Source organism: Protopterus annectens, chromosome 10.part0 (assembly GCF_019279795.1).
Source record: "Protopterus annectens isolate FY-2018-M chromosome 10.part0, PAN1.0, whole genome shotgun sequence".
NCBI lineage: Eukaryota > Metazoa > Chordata > Ceratodontiformes > Protopteridae > Protopterus > Protopterus annectens.
This window is the reverse complement of record NC_056744.1, coordinates 52462945-52489250: the sequence shown is the minus strand read 5'-3', so window position 1 is coordinate 52489250 and position 26306 is coordinate 52462945. Positions and strand designations below refer to the sequence as shown.

General features: G+C 39.9%; 1 protein-coding gene across 1 annotated transcript in view; it reads left to right on the top strand.

Moving 5' to 3' along the window:
- The window catches only part of NARF (nuclear prelamin A recognition factor), a 700547-nt gene that overhangs the window by 417659 nt on the left and 256582 nt on the right, over positions 1-26306 (top strand). Inside the window, exons 7-8 of the mRNA XM_044085012.1 lie at positions 10016-10134; positions 19556-19685. Of these exons, the coding sequence (XP_043940947.1) occupies positions 10016-10134; positions 19556-19685 (249 nt within the window). The remainder of the gene's footprint in view (positions 1-10015; positions 10135-19555; positions 19686-26306) is intronic.

The window sequence follows — 26306 nt, the reverse complement described above, 5'->3', positions numbered from 1 at the left end:
CCTCAAAAAACTCTCTGATCTCTGCTTAACATATAAAGCTATGTCAAACCCAGAGCTGTTGGACATGCTACACCTAAAGAAATCCCAATCCCTCCAAGCTACACGCTCTAGGGACCTAAACCTTGTCACCACAATAAACAGGACATGCTGGAGGGATTCCTGTCCCAGAGACTTCCCATACTCTGGAACAGGCTACCCATCTATGTCACGCAAAGTTCTTCATTATCACTCTTCAAGAAAAATCTTGATGAGTGGATGGGAAATAGGAAATACACCCCGGGGATCACTTCTTTGTCTCGGCTCGACAGTGGCACAGAAAAATAACTTACTTGGGTGGCGTAAGCCAGGGAACCTTGTTGTCTAGGCTTACATAGGCCCTTTGGCTGATAGCCTAGTACCTACCTATGAAAAGGAAACCAGGAAAAGGACTTTCCTCTTCCTCCTGATGTACATGTGACATCATGAACTGGGAGTAAAGTCAGCAGAGAGAGAGTGGAGGAGAAAATGCAGGGTTGAGAGGTGCGAGGGATGTGGCTTTATTCCAGCTTTGCCCACAATGAAAGATGACAACCCTGTTTGCAGCACAATTAAAAAATCATAGTGTAAACTGAAAACAGCACACAGAAAGCAGCCCTTCTTACTGTTTCCTAGTTCCCTACTGCTACTGTTTGCATTTGTGAGCTCTAGAAGTTTTAGCCCAACTGAACACTGAGGTTCTGTTTCTCTGTCTCCTTGGACTGAAGTAGAAGTAGTAGTGAAAATCTTTTAAAAAGTAGCAAAAGTAGTTCATTGTTTAATTCAGCACCCTGTTGCACTTTACAGCATACCAAAAACCACATTTCATGTAGCCTGTGAAGTAGAAAGCAGTAGCAGTACTTGTTGAAAGTTACAGGAGACAAACTAAAAGACAGGGATTTGGCAAGCAAAAATTAATGCAGTTTTATTAATTTGTTAAACAGGCAAATCTTCCTCAAGTGACTGTTTCAGGAATGACCCAGGAACACTTGATTGGTTAATTAATTAGCATGCACAGAATCGCATAGATGTCCTTCCATTTCAGTGTTGCAATACTCATTACAATAGGGATCCTTTGCCAAGGGCAGCCTGACGTCCGGCCAGTGTACCGTCTTTAGGTTGCTTTAAGGTACGCCATATGTCACAGATATGCTGCTCACTTAGGGCATAAAGGATATGTCCGGACATACCATCCTCACAACTTCTTTGCTACGAGTATGGATGCCATCTCTTGGTTGAAGGCCAGTTCTGTTGCTGGTTCACCACGTCTTTTCATATAAGTGCCCCATTGGGACTTTTTTGATCGTATCTTTTTCTTTTGTATTATTTCTTGTGGGTTTTAATGTCGTTCAAGAAGGGTTAATGGCAGTGTGGGAGAGAGATTCCCCATAAAGACGGCTATGAGCAGTGCTTATTTTGTCTCAGCACTTCAAAGCGTACATCCTGTTCAGTTTGTCAGGCCTTTGTTCCTAAAACCCTCCATTGTGCCCTTTCTTCTTTGGCCTTGTATTTGGAGAACCAATGTCTTGAGCTTTTAGCTAAAGACAATGGAAGAAGCTTCCACGCTCCAAGGAACAGCCATCCATAAAGAAGGCAACAAAGAAGTTTAGGTCTGATTCTTCTGCGGTGCAGCCTCTGCCGGACGTCTCTCTTAAGGCAAGTGAAAGCCTGGAAGATCACCAGGCTGTGCCATTGGATTCTTCTAACATGACTGTTTCAGAGGCCAGCATAGCTCCAACCTTATGCATGTCCTTGGAGGCCTTGCAGGCATCCATTTCGGGTGTTCAGGGGGAACCACAGCTGATTATTTTTCAGGGGTCTAGGGATGTTCCTCAGCTTTTGGTCAGGGAAGAAGTCCTAACTACTACTATTGAATGCCATCCAGGTTCGGAGCCTTCTAAGCTTTATAAGGAGGACGTCCCCATGAAGAAAAAGCAAAAGACTTGGCATATTTCTCCAGCTGTTAAGGGCCCACAGATTGAATGGCAGAATTTCACTTTGGGATTATTTAATGCTTTGAAATTTCCTCATGGAATCTCTGTTCCAGCCCCTCATGGTCCTCCACTCCCCTTAAAAGACCCAGGGAACATGATACCTCTGGGGAGGAGGTGGATTCCGATGAGGAATCCCTTGCTTATTCATCTGCTTTAGACTGTGGGTCTGAAGAAGAGAAATCTGCTAGTCTCTTCAGGATAAGGACAAGACCTTGCAGGAACTTAACTGTGTTTTTGGTTCTCTTGTGCCTAAATTTCAGATAAACTACTACAATAAGCTAACCTTTGTTCGTGGGCAGTGTCGCCCTCCTCACAAGGGTAAGAAGGGCAGGAATTGTGCTCCTCCTGCTAAAGCTTCAGACTTCTGTGCCACAGAAGTCTCCTTTTCCTGTTTGGTTAAATATTACTCAGGATTCCTGGGTTCTGTCCATTATCCACCTAGGGTATTTCATGGTTTGGAAATCTCTTCCCCTTTTTTAGTCATTCCTCAGCCCCCTCAAAAGCAATTGCCCTTTTTTCCAGCGGTGCGCCAGGATCTCTTTACTCAGGGAACTATTCAGGAAGTTAATTTCCCACAGGGGGAAGGGGTTTTACTCCAGAATGCAGAATGTTTTTGGTGCCCAGGAAAGAGGGGACTTGGGAGACCTGTTCTGGACTTCTCACATCTAAATGTCCCTTATTTTTGAATGTTGTCACTTCAGACTTTGTTTCCTCTTCTGCTTCCTCAGGCTTATCTGGTGTCTCTGGGTATCAAGGATTCTCATCTTCATGTCTCGATTCATCCCCTTGAATTTTCAGTTCCTCTTCTTTCATGTCTGAAGCAGGAACTTCATTGGTGGATTCAGCAGTTGGAAATCAGTCCAGGGCTTCCGTTTCATCCATCTCTTCCCTCTACGGAGCTGTTTACAGACGCTTCAGACATGGGATTGGGGAGCAGCTTTTGGCTCCTTAAAGGTGCATGGAATCTGTTTGCTTCATCAACAGAAAGACCACATCAAGGAGATGAGAGCTGCTCTGTTGGCTCTTCGAGCCTTTCATCCTCTCTTTTCCCCAGGACCTCTCAAGGTGATGTCCTTCAAGGATGCATCTGCAGTCCTTACAAATGGGTTGTCCTGTCATCAGGCAGCCCTTCGGTCGGCCGGATTCCAAAGTCTGGGTCTGGCTTCGGCTGGTGTCGCACTTCACCCGACGTCATAGCTGCAGTTCTTCGGGTATAAAGGCATCAGCCGACGCCATTTTCCCCAGTCTTTCTTGCCGCGTGGCGCCCGAAGCAGAAGCTGTTCGCAAGTGCCGGTCGGTCAGATCCAGAGATTACTACTACCGAATACTACTTCGAAGACTTCTAAAAAGCTAAGTACCCCGTTGGGGACTCTTTCTTGCCTCAGCCTCAGCTGATGTCAGAAAAAGTGAATAACTGTTTGACTTGTGGGAAACAAATACCTCATAAAGATTTCCACTCTTACTGCTTACCTTGTTTAGGCCCAGACCACGACGTAGCAGCTTGTCTAGCCTGTGCTTCTTTTAACTGATGGACGCTTAGACGTCGGTCGAAATTTGCTGAGCAGTTTTTCGGCTCTGATTTTGCTTATATTATGCCGTCGGATCCTCCGACTACACAAATTTCCAAAAAACGCAAAGAAAAGGACCGACACTCGCGGTCCGCGGTTTCGGCCGAAACCGCAGTTAAGCAAACCGCGAGTGTCTCGGTTTCGGCCGAAACTGAGCAAGCTGTTCTTTCTTCAGCCGAAACCATGCCTTCTACCGACGCCTCTTCCAACCTGGTAGAATCGGCTTCTGAAGTCCAACCTGCTGTTGTGGTTTCTCAGGAATTATCGGACACTATTCCTTTGGATATATCAATTCCTGCACGTGGAGCTGCTAGGCCTCCTGCAGCCATGTCCATTAAGGCTTTTGCCAGGGCTAAAGCAACTAAAACTACTAAGACTGTGCCTGTTAAGCCCCCCTCTCACAGGCCCAGCTCCAGTTCCCAAATGCTTTCTCTGGCAGAGGATCTTATTTCTTTAATCAGGGGATCCCATCCTCATCCAGACAGGGCCTCTCAACCACCTCCAGAGAAGAGACCTAGAGCAGAGCCCCCTGAGCCAGTGTACACAGATGATTCCTCTGATGATTCAGAAAATACAGACCCTCTAGAGGCTCCTTACTCCCCTTACGAAGACTCTGATGCTGAAGAGTCGATTCCTTCTGCCTCTCCACCTGAGGAATTTTCCTTTGGGAAAACCTTACATGCCATGAGGGAACAGTTTCAGTGGCAGGGCCAAGATTTCTCAGACTCCAGGAAAAGGCTTAGAACCTTTCTGCATTTACCACAACATAGGCCTTTAGCTATTCCTCCAGTTCTTTCTGTTGTAGATGATGCATTTAATGATGCTTGTACTGCTCCTGATTCATTACCTCCAGCCCCTGCTAAGCCCGATAGGTTCTACAGGGTCCCGGACACCCATCACCATTTATACAAGGCTCCTTTTGCAGATCCCGAGACTATCTCCCAGGGGCCTAAGGCAGTAGCATCTACCTCTGCTAAAAATCCCCTCCCCTCTGAACGGGAATCCAGGTCCTTAGAGAGATGGGGTAAAAAAGTATACACCTCTGCTACTCTGTCAGCTAGGGCCTTGAACTGTCAATTCCATATGATCCAATATCAGGAGTTTATGCTTGATCAGTTAACTAAAAAACTATCCTCTGATGAGCCTTTAGATAAGAAATATGTTCAGGAAATTGTACATAACATTCAGCAAGTTAGTAACCATTCTTTAAAATGCGGCTATGATGCACTGGAGGCTTCCTTTAGATCAGCCATGACTGGCACAGTTATCAGAAGGCATGCATGGTTGAAAGAACAGGCCTTACCGGACCATGTCAAATCAAAACTATTAGATGCTCCCATGGACAAGGTCAATTTATTTGGTTCTCCTGCACAGCAGGTACTGAAGAAAATGGAAGAGAAGGCAAAGTCTGTACAAACAGTGAAAGACTTCTTACAGGTCCAACCTCCAAGGTTTAGCAGGAACTGGCCCTCCAAAAATTGGTCCTTTCCAGACTCCTCTAAAGCACAGAGAGGCAGGAATAGGCGTTCAAGAGGCAGAAATCAACCCAGGGGTGCCTACAGGGGACGCCAGTGGCAGGGCAACAACCAGCGAGGCACAGACGCAGCCACCACCACTGCAACAGGACAATCACAGTGACTTGGCTCTGGCACCACCTACCAGGGAACAACTAGCAGCACCCTTAGGCGGAAAGCTAGCCTTATTTTCAAAGAGCTGGCATTACATCACAAGGGACAAGTGGATTTTGCAAACTATAGACCAAGGTTACAGGTTTTATTTCCATACTCTACCAGGAAAAAGAGGAATGCCAAACCTACCACCAAATCAAAAGGCAGAATCTCTAAAACAAATAGCTCAATTACTAAGAATGAGAGCTGTGGAAAAGGTACCATCTATGGAACAAGGAAAGGGATTTTACTCCAGGCTCTTCCTGGTACCAAGAAAAGAGAAAAAATGGAGGCCTATTCTCGACCTGTCCGCTTTAAACACATTTCTCATTGTTCCAAAATTCAAAATGCTGACTCTACAGCAGCTTCTTCCCATGTTGGGCAAGGAGTCTTGGCTGGTAACTCTAGATCTCAAGGAGGCATGCCTGCACGTCCCCATACGACCAAATTGCAGAAGATACCTCATATTTCTTGCAGGATCAGAGCATTATCAATTCTCAGCATTGCCCTTTGGCTTATCTACTGCGCCCAGAGTGTTCACGAAATGCCTGGCATCAGTAATCGCTCATTGCAGACTTCAGGGAATCCAAATTTATCCCTACCTGGACGACTGCCTGATACAAGCGGACAACAAAAACAAGCTAACAGAAGACTTACAAAGAGTCATTTACTTGCTACAAGCCCTGGGATATACAGTCAATATAAAAAAGTCAAGGCTGATACCATCCCAAAGAATAACCTTTTGGGTGCAGAGCTGGACACAACAAAACAGATGGCATTCCTAACTGTAGAAAAGCAAGAACAACTTCCTCTCTACTTCTTGGCATTAACAAAGCAGAACCATCTGACAGCAAGAAAAGTTCTGCAAGCCCTAGGCTTCATGGCATCCTGCATAATTCTGGTCCCTCATGCCAGACTACATATGAGAAAGCTACAGTGGTACCTGAAGAACTTATGGTCTCAACACAAACACAGCCTAGAAACCAAAATTCCACTAATACCATGCCTGAAGCAAGAGTTCCTATGGTGGGCTCAGGCCTGTCAATCAAACACAGGATTGCCCTTCCACAGCATTCAACCAAGCCAAACCATCACAACGGACGCCTCAGACCTCGGTTGGGGGGCCCACATGCTGGACAAGTGCATACAAGGCTTATGGACTCAAGATCAGCTGCACCTGCACATAAATCTAAAGGAAATGCTGGCAGTAAAATTGGCAATTCAGACATTCAGACCATTTCTCCAAGAAGGACAGTTGATGATAAGGACAGACAACACCACAGTTATGTAGTACATCAACAAACAGGGGGGCACACATTCATACCCTTTATGCCGGATGGCACTGGACCTATGGAATGTGGCTCTGAGCTACAACATTCAGTTACAAGCAATTTTTGTACCGGGAAAAGAAAACATTCTAGCAGACATGTTAAGCAGAACTACCACGGATGCCCACGAATGGATGCTGCACCCGGACATCTTCAAAGCCATCACAAGAAAATGGGGACTACCACAAATAGACTTATTTGCATCCCCACTCAATCACCAGCTAAAGAAATTCTGCACAAGGACGTACCACCCACTTGCTTGGAAGGTGGACTCCCTATCTTTCAGTTGGAAAAACCTGACAGCATATGCATTCCCACCACTTCCTTTGATGCACAAGGTGCTATTGAAGATCAAAGAGGAACGTACAAGGATCATTCTGATAGCTCCAAACTGGCCAAGACAACATTGGTACCCATTACTGAGGAGCATGGCTCGGGAACAAATGTGGGCACTACCCCTGATCCCATTGCTGTTAACACAGAACAACTACAACATCCTGCATCCAAACCTGAAAACTCTGCAGCTGACTGCCTGGAACATTACCTAAGAGCGATTAGCCCAAATTTATCCCAAAGGGTTACAGACATTATCCTGGAGGCTCGCAGACCCTCAACAAGAAAGAATTATGCAGCAAAATGGAAAAGATATCTCATTTGGAGTACTGCAAAGGGAAAAGATGTGTCACTGGTAAACATGGCCAACATCCTGGAGTACTTAGCAGAGCTCTTCCATACAGGCCTGTCCTACTCTTCCATCAAGATACATGCATCAGCTATTTCGGCAGAATACAGCTTGGATCCTCCTGTCTTCTCACATCCTCTGCTCAGGCAGTTTCTGAGAGGAATTAAAAATATAAAACCTCCTAGGAAACCACCATTGCCAGCATGGGATTTGAACTTTGTGCTAGAAAAATTGACACTACCTCCTTTCGAACCAGCAGCAAGAGCAGAATTACAATACTTATCCTGGAAGACTGCTTTCCTGCTGGCAATCACCTCAGCAAGAAGGGTTTCTGAACTACAGGCATTAATGGCAGTGCAACCCTTCCTGATCTTCCATCAAGACAGTGTGTCCATGAGAACAAATCCTACATTTATGCCTAAGGTTGTATCCAGAGTGTCTTTAAACCAGGCTATCCACCTACCTACATTCTTCCCCAACCCACAGAACAGGGGAGAAAGACTGTTGCATACCTTGGATGTGCACAGACAATTACGCTACTACCTGGACAGAACCAAGTGCAATAGAAAAACTGACCAGCTTCTGGTAGCATATGCAACAGGAAGGGAAGGAAAAGCAATTTCAAAACAGACAATCTCAAAGTGGATAGGAAATTGCATTAGATTTTGTTACTCCTTCCATGGAAAGAAAACTCCAGAGAACATCAGGCCTCATTCCACAAGGGCTACAGCCACTACTACAGCTTTCTTACGAGGGGTGGCTACCAAGGACATTATAGAGGCTGCTACTTGGACCTCCGTGCATACATTTGCCAAGCATTATAATTTACCTTTATACTCTAGATCTCGAGCAGGTTTTGCCACTGCTGTTTTGCAAGGGATCCTAACTACACCATAATCTCTCTTTTTTCCTCCTCCCCTAGTTTGGCTATGGTATTCTACCCATTTGTAAGGACTGCAGATGCATCCTTGAAGGACATAGTACAGTTTTGTACCTACCATAAATGTAGATGTCCGATAGGAATGCATCTGCAGTCAGGATTACCCTCCCACCTTCCCCTCTGTGGTACTCCTAGGGTATTTGCCATCTTTTAGCTAACTTGGGGGGGATCTATTATGGTGTATTTGTTTGTATATATGTACATACATGCTCATTTTATGTGTTTGCTCTCTATTTGGAAACATTGGCATTTATCCAAATTTAGCCATCCAAGAGGGCACCTGGCATCTGGGGCAAGAAACACTGAGGAAAATGGCGTCGGCTGATGCCTTTATACCCGAAGAACTGCAGCTATGACGGGTGAAGTGCGACACCAGCCGAAGCCAGACCCAGACTTTGGAATCCGGCCGACCGAAGGGCTGCCTGACGACAGGACAACCCATTTGTAAGGACTGCAGATGCATTCCTATCGGACATCTACATTTATGGTAGGTACAAAACTGTACTTTTCCAGACAATACCACAGTGATGTGGTATGTCAACAAACCGGGGGGGGGGGGGGGTGACAAGGGTCTTATCTTCTAGTGTGGGAACTCACTATCAAATGACACTTCAGGCAGTTTACATTCCCTCAGGTCAAAACATTGTGGCAGACTGTCTGAAAAGGTCCATAACTCAGTCCCAAGGATGGATGCTTCACAGGGATGTGTTTCTGGACATTGTCCACTAGTGGGGTACTCCTCACTTGGCTCTTTTTGCCTCCTCTCTGAACAGACAACTTCCTCTGTTTTTGTGCCAGAGTCCCAGGAACTCTGGTTTGGAAATTGGATGCCATCAGTCTTTCTTGGAAGGGTAATGTTTTGTTATGCTTTCTCACTCTTTCCCCTTATTCCAAAAGTCCTGTTCAAAATACTACAGGATGCTTCCAAAATCTTGTTGGTGACTACCTTTTGGTTGAGAGCATTGGTTCCCTCTTTTGCATTTAGCCAAGGGTAGTCATCAGAAGTCATCTCATAGGATGGACCTACTCACACAAGACAAGAGATTCTCATCCATGCTTACCTGTCCACTCTTCAGCTGACACTGTGGGTGATAGGAATTCGATTCCACATGCATCTTTTTTCTGAGGATGTGGTTAGGGTCCTGCAGGAGGCCAAGAAACCAACTATTGAGAGAGAGAGAGAGAGAGAGAGACACAGAGAGAGACAAAAGATATTAATTGGGTTGAGGAGGGACAGGGACATCATCACCTCCAGTTGTCAACAACCTTTCACCATATAGGGCATATTGTTTTTCCCCCACACTAGAATGTCTGTTAACCACTGGAGTCATCCTGTTTTTTTTCCTTGTTTGTTCTCTGATCATTTACAAATTTGCAGATCATCAGTAGGTTTTGTTTTGGGTTGAGTTTGAAGAGGAGAGAGGGATTTCATTATGGTTCCGATTTTTTCCACTTTACATTATTATTAACAGAGTTTGTTGCCTTTTCAGGCTAACATGTTTGTGATCTGCTGTTGTCAACCCACATTATTATTTTCTCTTATTCAATTCTTTTGGTTTTGGCTACTGTTGTAGACTGTGCAGAAGTAGCTTAGCATTATTCAGGGTTTATTTTCAGCTCAGGTTTTGAAATCTTTATTTGCATTCTTGTGTTACACTATGTTGAGGTGTTCAGTTAATTACTGTAATGACAGCAGTGAAGATTGTATTCATGAGAGTAGCAGATATTTTTGTTTTGAGAGGTAGTGCTGTACGAGTAATGCATGTAAACATGAGCCTTTTGTTGTAGTTAATGTACATACTACCTTTTGTGTTGTCACAGGTTGGATCCGTTATGCAGAAAAGGTACTTGGTAGTGTTGTAACACCACATATCTGCACTGCCAAATCACCTCAGAAAATTATGGGTTCCCTTGTTAAGGATTACTTTGCCAGACAACAGGTAAGAATTGATATTTTTCCCCCCAAAATAGTTCTGCACATGGCAGTAATTGCTTACGATACTGTCTTCACCTGATGTGCATATGCGATTTTAACATTTGTGGCTGATATTGGAAGATAATTAAAAAAGGAAAAAAAGTGCAGTGCTTTGATTGTATGTATGAGGCTAAGTAATTTTTCTTCCACTTTGTATGTCAGCAGTAATTAGATTTCTGGTGTGAGAGCAACCATCTGGACATTTACCCAGGTGGACAGAGTTGTTATGAGAGATTTTTATTTATGCGTATGGTAGTCTCGGTTCATACTGTCCCTAGCTGTGGATTTACTTGCACATTGTGAGTGGTTAATGGAACATCTTGATATGATATTGAGTGTCCTTTTCAGTAATTTAACTGTTGGGATTTCATGTTCTTCCGTCCCAAACGTTGCAATTTTTTGTTCATCTCTACTCTTAGGAGCCGGCATGCTTCTTGCACATACCATAAAATCATGTTAAGGACTAGGAAGGTGTGCTCAGTCCCATTCCAGTCTGATCTTTTCTCCTATTCATATAGTTCTTCCCATTCCATCTGATCTTTTCTATTCATAGTTCTTCTCTCCATGCTGATAATCATGGGACATCTGCTGTGTTTAGTACCTAAACAATTCAAAGCTTTAAAATGTTATGACTTCCAGATCATGAGACAGAATCCTCAGTGAAGTTGATTGTATTGGTCATGGGAATAGCAGGGCACCAAGAATTGCCATGAGTATTGACTTTTTAACCCAACCATCTAAAGGTGACAATAGACGTTTGTGGCCTAGCTATTGTCTCTTAAAACCTATAAGCCAGAACAAAGCAAAGGCCTACTAGACTTATTGTACACATACACCCCTACTATGCCACTTTGATCTAAAAACAAGATGCTGTTTGCTACCTACAGACTGCACCTGTCAGCAGGAACCTCTTTATTCCAGCTGTGTAGCCCACTCCTAGAGCTCTACCCCCTTATCCCTTAAACATACTGACAACCTTTCCATTTTCAGGACCAGTCTAAAAAAATATCTATCTGACCCCTGGAACTGTACATGCACAACCCTTAAAACAGATGCATAACCATTTACTCACTGTTTTTCTCTCTCGAAATTCGCTAACACCTCCATATTTTAGCAGGTAGTAATGGCCTAACATCAAAATAAGCTGTCACTTTAATGGTACCATATTACTAATGTATGCTGTCCTACCTCTTCAGCCAACACTTATTGCTGTTTATTTTCCTGTCTCGTGTCATTTCATAACGTTCTCCTCTTTCTAATAATCAACTCTCTCTGTCCTTCGTTTTCCCTCCTGCTCATTACTGTTAACCTTGTTCTATTCCTGTCTATTTTGATAGCAGTATACTCTATTTCTCACCTATATATATTATTACAACTGTATATATTATTAAAAATGTAGTCAATGTTTTGAATAACTATCAGTTTACTTGACATAGGCTGTCCCCTTCTGCAAGCATGTCTTGCTAAGTGCACTACATATTGTATTCTTGATCACAGTTTATTCTATTAATGTTTCTGTAAGTGTATTTCAATCTGTGTTTTTATCTGTTGTGTGGATTTATGTACAATTACGTATGAACTACTGTAAAATATATATGTTTATTTGTGTGTGGAGCCTTTCTCCCCAGCTCCCAGTAAAATATTTAATGTGTTGCGGGGCTTTTCTCCCCTTCTGTATAATTATTCATCAACTACTGTTTAAATGTTTTTGAATCTTTTATGGAGCTTTTCTCCCCAGACCACTACGGATAATGGGCCACTGGCTCAGTCGGACTTTCACAGTTATCAAAGGACAAAGAATTGGACAACTTAATCTCCTTTAAAAGAAAACTAAAACAACATCTTACTTGTAACCTCAGCTGCACATGCAACACATATCCACAGCCTCCTTAATCTAGCAAAACTGTTTCACATAGCAAATATACTTATGTATATGTCATACTGTTACACCATACAAGTTACCCCTAATCTTTAGTATCCTAGTCCACACATCTGTACAACTATATTAGCACATTTTCTCTTCAGTCACTGTCTACTTTTAATACTACCAATAAATACATGTCACCTATGATCTACATATTCCCACCACCTAGCTGTAAGATTCTAACTATGTCTATCCTACCTTTAAGTTTATCTCTCTAATTCTACCTTCCCACTACACTTCCCCTTCCCCTTCCCTTTTCCTAGCCCGCCAAAAATTGAGGTGTATTGTTAAATATTTTTAACTGTATAATTTTCCTGCATGCTAATGTTCCATACTGTATTTTGCCTTTTTACAACATATGTGCTGTTTAGATAGTTTTCTGTATTATTTCACTTGCTTTATAAGTAATTGTTTCCTTACAAATTCATGTAATACTTTTCATGTAACTTGGAGCTTTTCTCCCTGGGCCTCTACTGAAAATGGGTCTCAAGTCCAGTGGACTTTCCTGGTCAACAAATGTCAATAAATATATAAACAAAAAGGGTGGCTTTTTAGAGTGCTCAATAAGGAAATCATCATGGTCGCCCATCACAGAAACCATGGCTAGTGCAAGAGCCACCAGGAGGAAGAATAGGAGGAGTAGGTGAAAAATATAGGGGGAATACATTGGTTGTAGCCTCCTGGAGGCAAATCTTCAGTGAGACTGTCTTTGGGTCCCCAGTTGTTACCTGACTTGAGTAGTAATGGGTCAAATACTCATACTTGGTCTCTGCTTTTTTTGGTGTCAAGGTACAGTTTTGGTAGCTTATTTTGGTATGCATCCTGGGATGTCAGCACTGGTCATCCCTTGATTGAGTGGGCAGCATGCTTGTGATTGATCTATACCTGTAGAGGAGTTTCTTGAGTTCTCTGGTTTTGCTTGGTAGTGGCAATTGGTACTCTGGGAATATTCTGTCCTAGATTCCTCTTTCGGCCCAGCACAAATCTGAGTTGGGCCCACTGTGTCATCCAGCACTAGACTAGCTTTATTGACCATTAAGAGCATTGGATCTGAGACTGGAAACTTCTTTTCTTGCAGTTTACTTTATTGTATCTGCTAATGGTTATTATAATTGACAGTTTTAATGATGCATTGAATTGTCAGTAATTATAGACTTTTATTGAAGTATTATATAGAAAAAGTACAGAATTTTAAGTTTTGTAATACTTAAAAAGATCCTATCCATATAGCTTTCTTGTTTTGGTAGTTGTTTTGTTGTTGGCTGCTATTCTAGAAGCTATATTTTCTCTTAGCTTAATAGATCAGTTTATACAATGCCTTTGATAGGCCCACAGTCGTATAGTAAATATTTATATTAAATATTATGGCATGTAATACATCTTTATTAACTTGTAATTATTACCTATAAGCCGAGACCAAAAATCTTCTGAAACTGTTGAATTCTGATTTTTCTCTCTTATTTCTTGCATTCTTATAGAACGTATGTATGGCAGACCTCCCCAATTTTGTGCTCCATATATAGATAAAGTGTCAATTTTTTATGTCAGGCACCATATTAGAAAAATGGATTTATGTAAAGTTGTCTCTTTGAAATACAGATGTTTTATATTTCGGTTTTTGTAGTAGACATTATAATGCTTACTATTTTGCGTTATTATTGGCATGCTTATAGACTGGAGAATTTACTCTCTTATCATTTCCACATCCCTTTTTTTCAAAGTTTCTTTTGCATTTTTAAATGAGGTCTAAGTAAGAATCACTTAAACATACATATGGTTTTCAATGCTACTTTTCATATATTTATATTGTGTTTTTTCTTTGTGTACTTGATATTGTATTACAGTTTTTTGTCTGTGTCTCAGAACACACCTCATTTAAAGCGGTTCTCAGCTTTTCTTTCAGTAATCAGCTAGAACCAATCAGTTGCGCCCTATGTCAACTGTTGTCTCTTCATTAATCATATTAAATTTTACTTTTAAATACATTACTTCAGAAGATTTGGGTAATTTAACCTCATGAGAAAGAAATATAAAACTTTTTCTCAGCAACTGATAATTTTTCTTAGCTCTACGTCTCTCTGTAACAAATACAATATCACAAGACCATATTCTTCTGATTTTATTGCTGTAAACATGGAGGTTGTTTCATATCCTCTGTAGGCTCAGTCAAATCAGTAATGTGAGTAGGTTTCTCTGTGTGCAATTTAAAATGTAAGTGTATATTCTAAGAGTTATCAGGCATTCAAAAATATTAGCCCAATGTGTTTTTGGTATTGTATTTCCTATATCTGTACTGTATGCATTTGAACTCTATGTTCGTAATCATTTGAATTAAAGACTATTAATTTGTAATTGGATGAACTTATTTTAAAGTTCTGCCCCTTTTTAACAATTAAACTCTGTGGTGTTAACAATAAATTTATCTGCAAATCTTATTACCAGGCAATTCACATTGTTCTCTGTTTATGGTGCATCCTTTTGTCATTTCATTCATGAAAATTAAACATAGCATTGGCACTGATGTACAACCTTGCCCATACATTTTTTTTTGTGTAGGGAGGATGTTAAGTCTGACTGTAGCAAGTGTTCATACTTTGGCACAATTAGAAGTATATACATTTATTAACACTCATGAATATCCATTGGTCATCATCTCCCATAATGTGTTCCTATATAAGGTATTAAATGCTACTTCTAGATCTGTCTAAAAGTAAAACATTATTTTGTTTGTAAACATGCATGTATTTCTCTGTCAAATATTGTAAAAGAAATCAAACCTATTGAGTTGACCTCCCATTTATATAAACAAATTGTAGTCTTGCCAAACCAGTTCTGTTTATATCTTTTTTTTTGTTTTGTTTTTTAGTTCTTCAGGTATTATTGCAAAAAATAGTAAAATATCTAATGATGCAATTAGGCAATATAGTACATAATTTGTATTAAGTTTCTTGATTACTGGGACTGTATGTAATTCTCCTTTTCCAAGATTCTGAAAATTGTATGAATATATTATGTTTATTCACCTTAAGTTATTATACTTAATGGGACTTTATATTATGTATATATTTTTTAACTATTCTAACTGGATTGCAGCTTTGTGCTGAAAAGTTTTAACTTTGGTCTACTTTTTCACTAGTGTGTGTGTGTGTGTACGCGTGTATGTATATATGTGTATGTATATGTGTGTGTGTGTGTGTGTGTATATATATATATATATATATATATATATATATATATATATATATCCACACACAATGCCCAAAAAATATATCAGCAAATACCCCTCGACTGCAGCAAAAAAGTTTAAAAGTCCATCCAATTCAAATATCCGATATAATAATTCCTCCACTCAAGCATAAATCCAAGAATACGAAATGTAATAAAAACTTTTTATTCGGAACACACAGACAGAACGTAAGCGCTTTCACGGATTCAACCGCTTCATCAGACGTAACAATTTCAAAACTGAGCAGCCATTATTTAACTTAATTTTCAAATGCTTAATTAGATAATTGTTATATCTCATTTAAAATGCCACTACATAAAAGTGCTCACGTATACATAATAAACCTTCATATTTCATGTTATAACTACATAAAATAACATTCTTAAATAAGTAAAAACTCCTAATGCTTTAATAATTTTAAAATATTTTAAAATAGGTATATATATTGTAACCAATTAATTATCTAAGATGTCTGGCTCTAAGGATAGGCTTAATAGATACCATATCATTTAAGCCATAGCCCCTGTGTGCACCTAGCCTAAATATCCATTCTAGCTCAGCACATTCTGTATCATTTGTAATATTCCCTAATCTTAAATTAATGTACTGAATATGTAATATTTGAAAATGAAATATGTGAGTTGGACCTTCCTTATTGATATGTTGTGCTAGTGCATTGTAATCTTCCTTCCTAGCTATGCTATAATAATGATCTCTAATGCGTTCTTTTAATGTGCGATTGGTTTTGCCCACATAAAACCGAAAACACTGTATACAGTAAGCTATGTATACTAAATTTTTAGAATTGCATGAGCCATTAACTCTAAGCTCCCATAACCGCCTAGTCTCAGGATGTCTATAATGTCGTGACTCATCCACATATACACACTGTTTACAGTTATTGCATTTTCTCGTCCCATCGAATCTTGTTACTAAATTCATATCTCTCCTGGGACTCCTTCAATAAATTTTTGAATCTAATGTGAATAAGTTAGAAGTACAGGCCATTTCTGATCTTAGAAACAACCATAATATAGTAATAAGGCCAGCAGATAAAGGGGGCCTACGGTAATTATGGATTCTTTATATTATGTAGCCACTATGTGTGAGATGTTAAATACTGAAGCTTATGAGGAACTTGCATTTGATGAAGTCTATGTGGTATTAGAGAACATAAATAGGGCATTGGTCGAATGCTTGAATTTACAAATTGTTACTAGAGATTTATATAATTTTTCAGTTGAGTTCCCGATTATTCCACAATTACATGGCTTGCCCAAGATTCACAAACATCCAACACTACCAAAATTTAGGCCAATAGTTGCTGGAGCTGGCTGGGCCACGGAAGGTATTTCGATTTATTTAGATCAACAATTGAAACAGCAACTATCCCTATATGGACATGTCCTTGTAGACGCAGAACAATTTTTGCAAGATTTATATACATTCACACAAGGTTATGGTAAATTTTTGGATTTAGTCTTAGTAACATTAGATGTAGAAACATTATTCACAAGTATTCCTAATGACAAAGGTTTGCTTATACTCAAAGGGTTGTTAGAGGTAGATGGAAAAATGAACACTTTGAAGGCAGACTTTATATGTTTCTTATTGGAGCTTGTATTAGATAATAATTTGTTTTTGTTTCAGGACAAATTGTATCGACAAAAAAGGGGCGTGGCAATGGGTACGAGCTGCGCTAATGCCTATGCCAATTTAATAATGGTAGCATGGGAGAAACAAAATTTATTGAACCATCCCAATATATTATTTCATCGACGTTTTGTGGATGATCTTTTTTTTGCTTTGGCAAGGCACTGATGCAGATCTGAATGAATTTCTAATACAAGTGAATACTTCAAGTGAATTTCTTAAATTTACGATGGAAAAGTCAGATACTTCCATCAATTACTTGGATGTTGCCATCAATATAGTTCAAGGCAAAATTGCCACTTGTGTATATAGGAAATCCTGTTATTGTCCTACCTACTTACATCGTACCAGTATGCACAACCCGATTATATTTAATAATATAGTTAAAGGGCAAGCATATAGATTGTCCAGGTTATGTTATGATGACAATATTTTAACTGAGGAGTTATCAAGGTTAAAAACTGATTTTATATCTAGAGGTTATGAGGCAAATAATATTGACACTATTTGTAAACAAGTTCTTGCTCAAAGGAAAATGCAGGCCAGACCATATTTTTCAAATAATGTGTTGAGGAAGAATCAACATGTTATAAAAAGAGAACATGACCTCAGTATTGTAATACCTTATGGTAATAATATCCACAAAGTAAAAGAAGCCATAGGGAAATGTTGGAACATCTTAATGGTGGATGATAAAACTAAGGAATTATTAGGTGATAGTCCAAGATTTGTATATAGGAATAATAAGACATTGAAACAGCAATTTTGTTATCGGAAAGTAATGAGTCCCAGGAGGGATATGAATTTAGTAACAAGATTCGATGGGACGAGAAAATGCAATAACTGTAAACAGTGTGTATATGTGGATGAGTCACGATATTATAGACATCCTGAGACTAGGCGGTTATGGGAGCTTAGAGTTAATGGCTCATGCAATTCTAAAAATTTAGTATACATAGCTTACTGTATACAGTGTTTTCGGTTTTATGTGGGCAAAACCAATTGCACATTAAAAGAACGCATTAGAGATCATTATTATAGCATAACTAGGAAGGAAGATTACAATGCACTAGCACAACATATCAATAAGGAAGGTCCAACTCACATATTTCATTTTCAAATATTACATATTCAGTACATTAATTTAAGATTAGGGAATATTACAAATGATACAGAATGTGCTGAGCTAGAATGGATATTTAGGCTAGGTGCACACAGGGGCTATGGCTTAAATGATATGGTATCTATTAAGCCTATCCTTAGAGCCAGACATCTTAGATAATTAATTGGTTACAATATATATACTTATTTTAAAATATTTTAAAATTATTAAAGCATTAGGAGTTTTTACTTATTTAAGAATGTTATTTTATGTAGTTATAACATGAAATATGAAGGTTTATTATGTATACGTGAGCACTTTTATGTAGTGGCATTTTAAATGAGATATAACAATTATCTAATTAAGCATTTGAAAATTAAGTTAAATAATGGCTGCTCAGTTTTGAAATTGTTACGTCTGATGAAGCGGTTGAATCCGTGAAAGCGCTTACGTTCTGTCTGTGTGTTCCGAATAAAAAGTTTTTATTACATTTCGTATTCTTGGATTTATACTTGAGTGGAGGAATTATTATATCGGATATTTGAATTGGATGGACTTTTAACCTTTTTTGCTGCAGTCTAGGGGTATTTGCTGATATATATATATATATATATATATATATATATATATATATATATATATGTGTGTGTGTGTGTATATCTTTTAGGACTGGGGGCTTCTAAAATGCATCAGTGGTATATCTCACGCCAGTCTGTATTTTGTCTTTTAGGGCAGCCATTCATGAATGAGTTTCAGATTTAAAATCCATCAGAAAGTATGTTAACACAAACCCTGTTACTCTACAACTTTCTAAGTTTATAAAAACAGCATAGCTCTCAACCTTCCATCCTCAAAATGAGGAACACCAGCCCTCACAATGTGGAACAAATGGGCAAAATGTGAAATGCATACTAACAGCTTTACTAACAACGTCAAATAGGAAGGTCATAGGATGGTTAAAATATGCTGTTTTTATTTATAAAAAAAGATCTTTTAATGAATTAACATGATTCCTCTCTACTATGGATACCAGTTAAAACATTCTTAACACAGAATGTGTGTCATACCCTTTCAATGTGGAACTTCGAGGAACATGAACTGTTTTAAGACCCCAAATAAGGTATGTTCCTCGTAATGAGGTACACTTGAGAAGTATGAAAAACAGTCTTTAAAGTCTGTCCCTATTTTTAGCCCTTTGTCCCCCTGTTTTTTTTTTCAGGCTTTGTCCAAACTTCTTGCACTAAGAGGTTGAGAGGTATCATTCCTGCATGTATAACTAACCTCCCACATTTATAACCAGTTGAGTAGGTGCAAATAACATTCCTTTTAAACATGATGCATAGTTAAAAAAAAAGACAAAATGCTGAGTTATTTCTCAAAGATGAGCATTGTATGGTATTGTCCACAGAATGTTATTTGTTTAAAAATAAGAACTCGTCATATTTGTATTTAACTGATTTTTTTTTTTTTTTTTTTAATAGAAGCTTTCCCCAGATAGCATATATCACCTGATAATTGCTCCTTGCTATGACAAGAAACTAGAAGTTGTTCAACAGGAATTTCACAACAGCTTGTACAGCACACGAGAAGTAGACTGTGTTCTAACATCAGGTACAATATTACCTCATTACTCTTTCAAGTTAGAGCTCTACGTTTTCTACTCGGAGAATGTTTAAACCATTATTTCACATTCCTTTAGCTGTTGTCTACTTGTTGCAAGACATAAAAATTATTTTTGTAACTGTTTGCATAATTTATGGGAAGTCGTTGACAGTATTGTGCTTAGAATGCTGCTTAACTACAGTTTACAGGTTTTATACTATTAATCTAAGTTAGGTAGATTTCTGCAGTGGGTAACTAGGATTCCCACTTTTGTTATCCTGACTTAACAGAACTTCTCATGATTGCACTTGAAGAGTGCTTGTCCCTCCTGCCTGTCATAATCCCATTAGCATCACATTTGCAGCTGTGAATAGTATGCCAGTCACTACCCACCCAGTTCTGCTCTGCTGCAGAGTTTAGATCTTGATTATGAAGCTTGTTGTTGAAAACTTTGTACTGTTGATGCCCGAGAAGCTGAAGTTTTCCAGGTTTTCTGCAGTTCCTTGATCCTGGGACAAGGCCCACAATAGCACTGTCTCTGTTGCTTGGGTGAACAGTAAGATGTGTGAAGCACAATGAACATGGGAAAGGGTTGAGGCCTGCCTCATCTGTCTAAAGTAGACAGCAGCTGAATATGCCCAACTCAAGAAGTGGCAAAAGGGTCTTTTGCTTAGCCTAGGACCATTGCTTGAGCAGAAGCAATGAGAGTTGGAGGCTAGGTTTCGTGCATGGCATGCTCCTGTGAAGTCTGACTATAAGATAGCCTTAAAGGACCACTACGGGCAAATGATGAAGAAAACATATATTTTTTATCTTGCCATGATTTACTACACCTCCCAAGCTGCCTTCAGCAAAATATGTACTCATTCCTAATTTTATTTTGTTTTTACTCGTCTGCCCTCATGGGGGCAGACATGGTGATTCCTTTGGAAAGCTAAATCTGTCCCATAATGCAGACTGTGAGGACAAATAGCCCTACCATTTGTTGTCAGACTAGACTTCCATTCACTTAGAATGGAACTCCTGAAAAAAACTGCCAAGTTTGAGAGTTTGCAGCTCATGTGTCATTGACTGGTATGCGCTGAGTTTTACAAATGTTGTTCCTACTGATGTACTACACATTCACTGAAAGAAACTTGCAAAAGTGTCAACAAATTACTGAGATAAAAAAGACTTTTCACAAGGAGCAGTTTTGCAAGTTTCAGTTCCTGGCCAGGTTACTCCTCCCATCTCCCCTCCTTCAGTGGGCTACAGTCTCACATTTCCAGCTTTGCTAGATTCAACTATTTAATCAGCTTTGCATGACAATAGACATAAAAAATAGCCTGGTGTGCCACTAAAACTGTTCCCTTGTATGTCTCTTCACTTCTGAATAGCATTTCCCAAGAATAAAAAAAAAAAAAAAAAAAAAAAAAAAGAGCAAACTCATCAGTCCAGAGTTTAGGCTAGTCTATCCATTTTTTAAAATGTGCACAGTAAAATATTCAACTTGTAATGCATTTTGGCTGCTGACATGGTTATCTGTACATAGTTATTCTCTTATAGTATAACATGAACTTGTGGTATTTAATGATACATTTTATAACAGTTCTCAGTTTCTTAACAATGACCTCCCAAGCCTCCGATGTGACCTAATACTTTCTTACTATTGCTTTATGTAGTTTGTCTTAGTTGTATACTTGTAGTGTGTTTCTCATCCTCTCAGCAACAGACTCCCGGAGAAGCATATACTTGTATTGAAAGAGTACCAGCAGCTGTAACAGTGATACCACACTCCAGAACAATGCACTCAAACGTAGTACTGACAAGCACAAGGGAATGTATATGTCTGAATCAAGCAGTGATGAAATTGCTAGGGACTTCACTGAGCAAAAATTTACTCTTAATCTCTCCATTTCATAATGCATAACATTCGCACCACACTTACAAAGGCACACCTCCACCTTCCACAAACACAGCAACCCACACAACTGCTACGGTTTCTCCCTTTAGTTATTGCAAGCCAAGAATAACACTTTTTAATAAGGATACCTACCAGACAAATCTGCATAGCGCACTTGGTCTACCTGCATCATCGCAGCTCGCCCCCCCCCCCCGCAACTGTAACATTGCCAGATAAAACCACTACTATGGTCCGGTTTCTCCCTACAGTTATTGCAAGCCAAGAATAACACTATTTAATAACGATACCTACCAGACAAGTCTGCATAGCACACTTGGTCTACCTGCATCATCGCAGCTCATGTCCCCCCCCCCCCCAGCAACTGCAACATTGCCTGATAAAACCACTGCAATGGTCTAGTTTCTCCTTATCTGCCTCCACACTGAATACTTGTAAAGTAAGGCAAGTACCATTTACTTGGCGTATTTTGTCCCCCAGATAGATTTGCCTTCCTTTGTATTACTTGCACACCAAGGCCTTAAAGTAGTGTTTCTGCAACTAACTGCTTATACTCCTAATTTCCTGCTTCGACCTCTTCCTTGCTTACACTTACATTACAGCTCCAAGGCTTCCACTTCTTATGCTGATTACTTTTCTTTGCAGTCTTCTGTGAGGGGGCGGGCCAGATCTCTACCTGCTTTTTCTGGTTATACCTTCCCCCATTTTGTATCTCCCTCCTCCCCCATGCACATTAACTAGTCTATATTAGTGGGTCTCCTTGAGCGGCACCCTTTTGAAAGTTATCTTTTGGCCTGCTTGTGGTGAGGAAGCTTCTCCAGACCTTTTTCAGTGTGACTGCATCAGTATAAGTAAATTAAACTAGTACAATACAGCCAAACAGACACATTTGGTGTAAACAGAAACAAGTGGAACGATACATTTGGTGTACAAAGAAAAGAAACAAGTAAGCCCATTGATATAATTGGAGTTAGTGTTAGCCCAGCTGTGCTCAGGCTCACTCTGCTCCTCTCCCTGCTTCTATTTCCCACCCACCCCACTAGTGCTACATTTCAACTGAACTTAGCCACGCCCATCATACTAACCACCAATCACTGAATCTGCCCCACCCCTGTACCCATTTACTTCTCTTCCACTATTCCACATCCTGTAAAGCACAGTCTTCCATCTAACTACCTTGCAGTCACAAACAACACCTCTCATCATCCACCACACCCACCCCATCCCAAGCAGATTGCTCACTCATGACCAAACCTACCAAACCATGCCCAAACTACCCAAACCCACATACATACACCTCTTACAATTGCTCCTAGGTGTATCCACACTCCCACTGCTAACTTCTATCACCAACCACCAAAAACAACTTAATTTTATCCATATACCAAGAAAAACTACTTCCACTGACATTATTACAACACACCCTTTTACTCAACTAGTCCTACATCACTACCAAACCTTTATTCACCACTATGTACACAGATCTCAGCCATCACACTACCAGTCTCAAACAACTATAAAGAAATTTAAGACCCTAAACAAACTACTCAAACTCTATTTTTACCTCAGAACCTAACTCATTAGCTGCGGTGATATACACCCAAACCCAGTCCCAGAAAATCTAGGAGCCCCAACCCTCAACCTGAATGATGCCCTACTCCACCGAGGCAAATCCACGCTCCTCATTTTAAATGTAAATGTTAAGTATACTAAACAAAGTCCACAACCTTCATGCACTACTCTCCTTTTATCAACCTGAGATAGTCGTACTAACAGAGACTTGGCTTAAACCAGGCAACCACAACAATGAAATCACTCCACCAGGTTACAATATAATTTGTAGTGATAGAATAGGTAAAACAAGGGGGTGTTGCTATAGTGTATAAATCTCACATCATCCTTGAGAAAGTAGACATAACCCTAGACCTCATAAAGTTGAACTCACTCTAACAAAACTAAAACTTAATGGTAATAAACGCATCAACATCATAGGGTGCTACATCCCTCCAGGCAACAATATCCCCATTACAGAAAAACTCCTAGAATGGATATCTAACTCCCTCCCCCAGGAAAGCATAGTATTAGGAGACCTTTAATACTGACTGGCAAAACTGTTCCAGTCATAAGCCACTCTCCCATATTAACCTACATGGCCTAACCCAACTCATCACTTCCCCCCACAAGAACAGACAAGAGAACTAAACATCAATCCACTCTAGATTGGATACTCGTATCCCACCCCATACTGATATCCCTAGCAGGGTGTCTACCAGACACCAAGTAGTTACCAAGCCACATTCTTACTCGGATCAAAATCACCACACCTGACCCAAATAGCTACACGCCTAATAAGAAACAAAAAACACTTTAACTGCTTCAACGTTATTAAACAACCTAAAAATGTGCAACTGGACCCCCCCAAAAAACACCTACCTCTTGATGAAGCTGTACTATATTTCAATACTACCTTCTTAAACACCCTTAATCATCATGCCCCCTCCAGAACAACAAGAATTAAAACTAAATATACCCCCTGGTTAGCCCTAGACACAAAATCCCTCCTCATAAAAAAGAAACAAAGCCTGGACCAACTACCTAAAGCCCATTTGAACAAACAAATATATGTTGAACTACATAACAAAGCCAAAAAACTCACCAAAACAGACAAAACATCTTGCTACCAAAAGTTACAGGATAAGCACAGGAACAACCCACAAAAATTCTGGGCAGCAATTAACTCTATTCTACAACCAGGTAAAACAACTACCCCAACCCCAAAAATAGATGATAACCAAGAAGACATCCCCACACAGTTTAATAAGTACTTTATGGAAACCATCCAGACCCTTGCAAACAACCAACCGTATGACAACATCCACATCCCTGCAAATCCACCCCACACCCCCAACTAACAATTGCCTCAAGTTCAGCTTCCACCCAGAACCAACCAAATCCATTGAAAAACTACTCCACAAGGTCAAACCAACGTCTCTAGCTGCAGGTAAATTACCCGCTGAATACCTCCACCTGGCTGCAGAAGCCATGTCATATTCTGTCTCCATCGTAATTAACAGGTCCATCTCTGAGTGTATAGTACCCAAGCTATGGAAAATATCACATATCATCCCTCTACATAAAGAGGGAACCTCCCTGGAACTCAGTAACTACCGCCCTATAGCCATTCTACCCCCTTTATCTGAAATTTTAGAGAGGGGTAATACACAAGCAACTAATGAAATATCTCCTAGAAAATAATCTAAAAGCAACACAACAACATGGCTTTAGACACTTCCACAGCACCCTCACCGCACTCCACCAACATTGTCAATACTCACAGAAACAATGGACTCCTTGTATCTGCCACCTTCCTTGATTTGTTCAAAACTAAACATTCAATATGATTAACCACAATAAACTCTTCCTTTCAATAGCAACTCTAAACCTTACCACCCCTGCCATCTCCTGGTTCAAAAACTACCTAGAGGGAAGGAAATAAGCTGTTGTGTGGCAAAACCAACTCTCCCCCTCCCTACCAGTCTCCCTAGGAGTACCCCAAGGCTCCATCCTGGGGCCACTTCTTTTTACCCTCTTCACCAATCAGCTCCCAAACAGTATTCCTAAAGCCTCAGTAGTGCAATATGCAGATGATACCACCATAATATGTGCAGCCAAATCAGTTGACATCCTTCACTCCCTAACACAAGAATGCTTTTCCCTGGCAGAAACTTGGATTACAAACCAAAGGCTCATTCTGAACCCAAGTAAAACAAAGCTAGTACTCTTTAGCTCCCTCAGAGCCACACCTCCCACTGATTCTTTCTTCATCTCCTCCTTTAACAAGACCACAATCACCCCCACAAATCATACCAAACTATTAGGGGTTGAAATAGATAATCATCTTAGATTTTACCTACATATTTTTATAACCATAAAAAAGTACATACAAAACTTGGCCTACTGTATCGCAATAAAAAATTCCTCACTGACCACTCCAAAACTACAATAGCAGGGACTCACCTACTATCCACCCTACTTTATGCCTCCCCCGTGCTTACAAATCTCCACAAATCTGACCTAAACAAACCTGATAGTTGTTATAATAAGACAGCCAAATTTGTTACAACCTCTCCCATCAGAACACATCACTGTGAATGCCTAAAAAAAACTCAACTGGCTAGAACTACCACTACTACTTCAACTCAATCAACTATCACTAGCCCACAAAGTAATTCATAACTCTGAAATCACCCCAGCCCTGCAAAATCGTTTGCAACCCTATGCAACTGCCAAGCCCTTGAGGTCTAGCACACAAAACCTCCTCAAAGTACCCAAATAGAACAATGAAGCTGGTAAGTCTGTCTACAGCCACTGTATAGAAAAAACCTGGAACTCCCTTCCTGCCCACATAACTGACAACAAATCCCCATCACAGTTCAAGAAACTTATTAAAACTCACTTTTTGAATAATCAGCTGTGCTCCTGTATCCCCCCTGGCTAATGTCTCATTAGAACACTTCACCTAACTTAAGTAACTCTGCTAAGCCAACCAATCATAGTACTATACCCACTTAGGACTGTTAATCTACTGCTCATCCCATCTCTCCAGGAGTTAGGGAAAACTACCTCAGCAATGTTGAGCTCTCCATAAGCAGCTAAAACCAGGAGAAGACGTATTGTAAATCATTTTGGTATCCTTCTCAACTAAAACCAGGCAAAGACATATAGTGAAT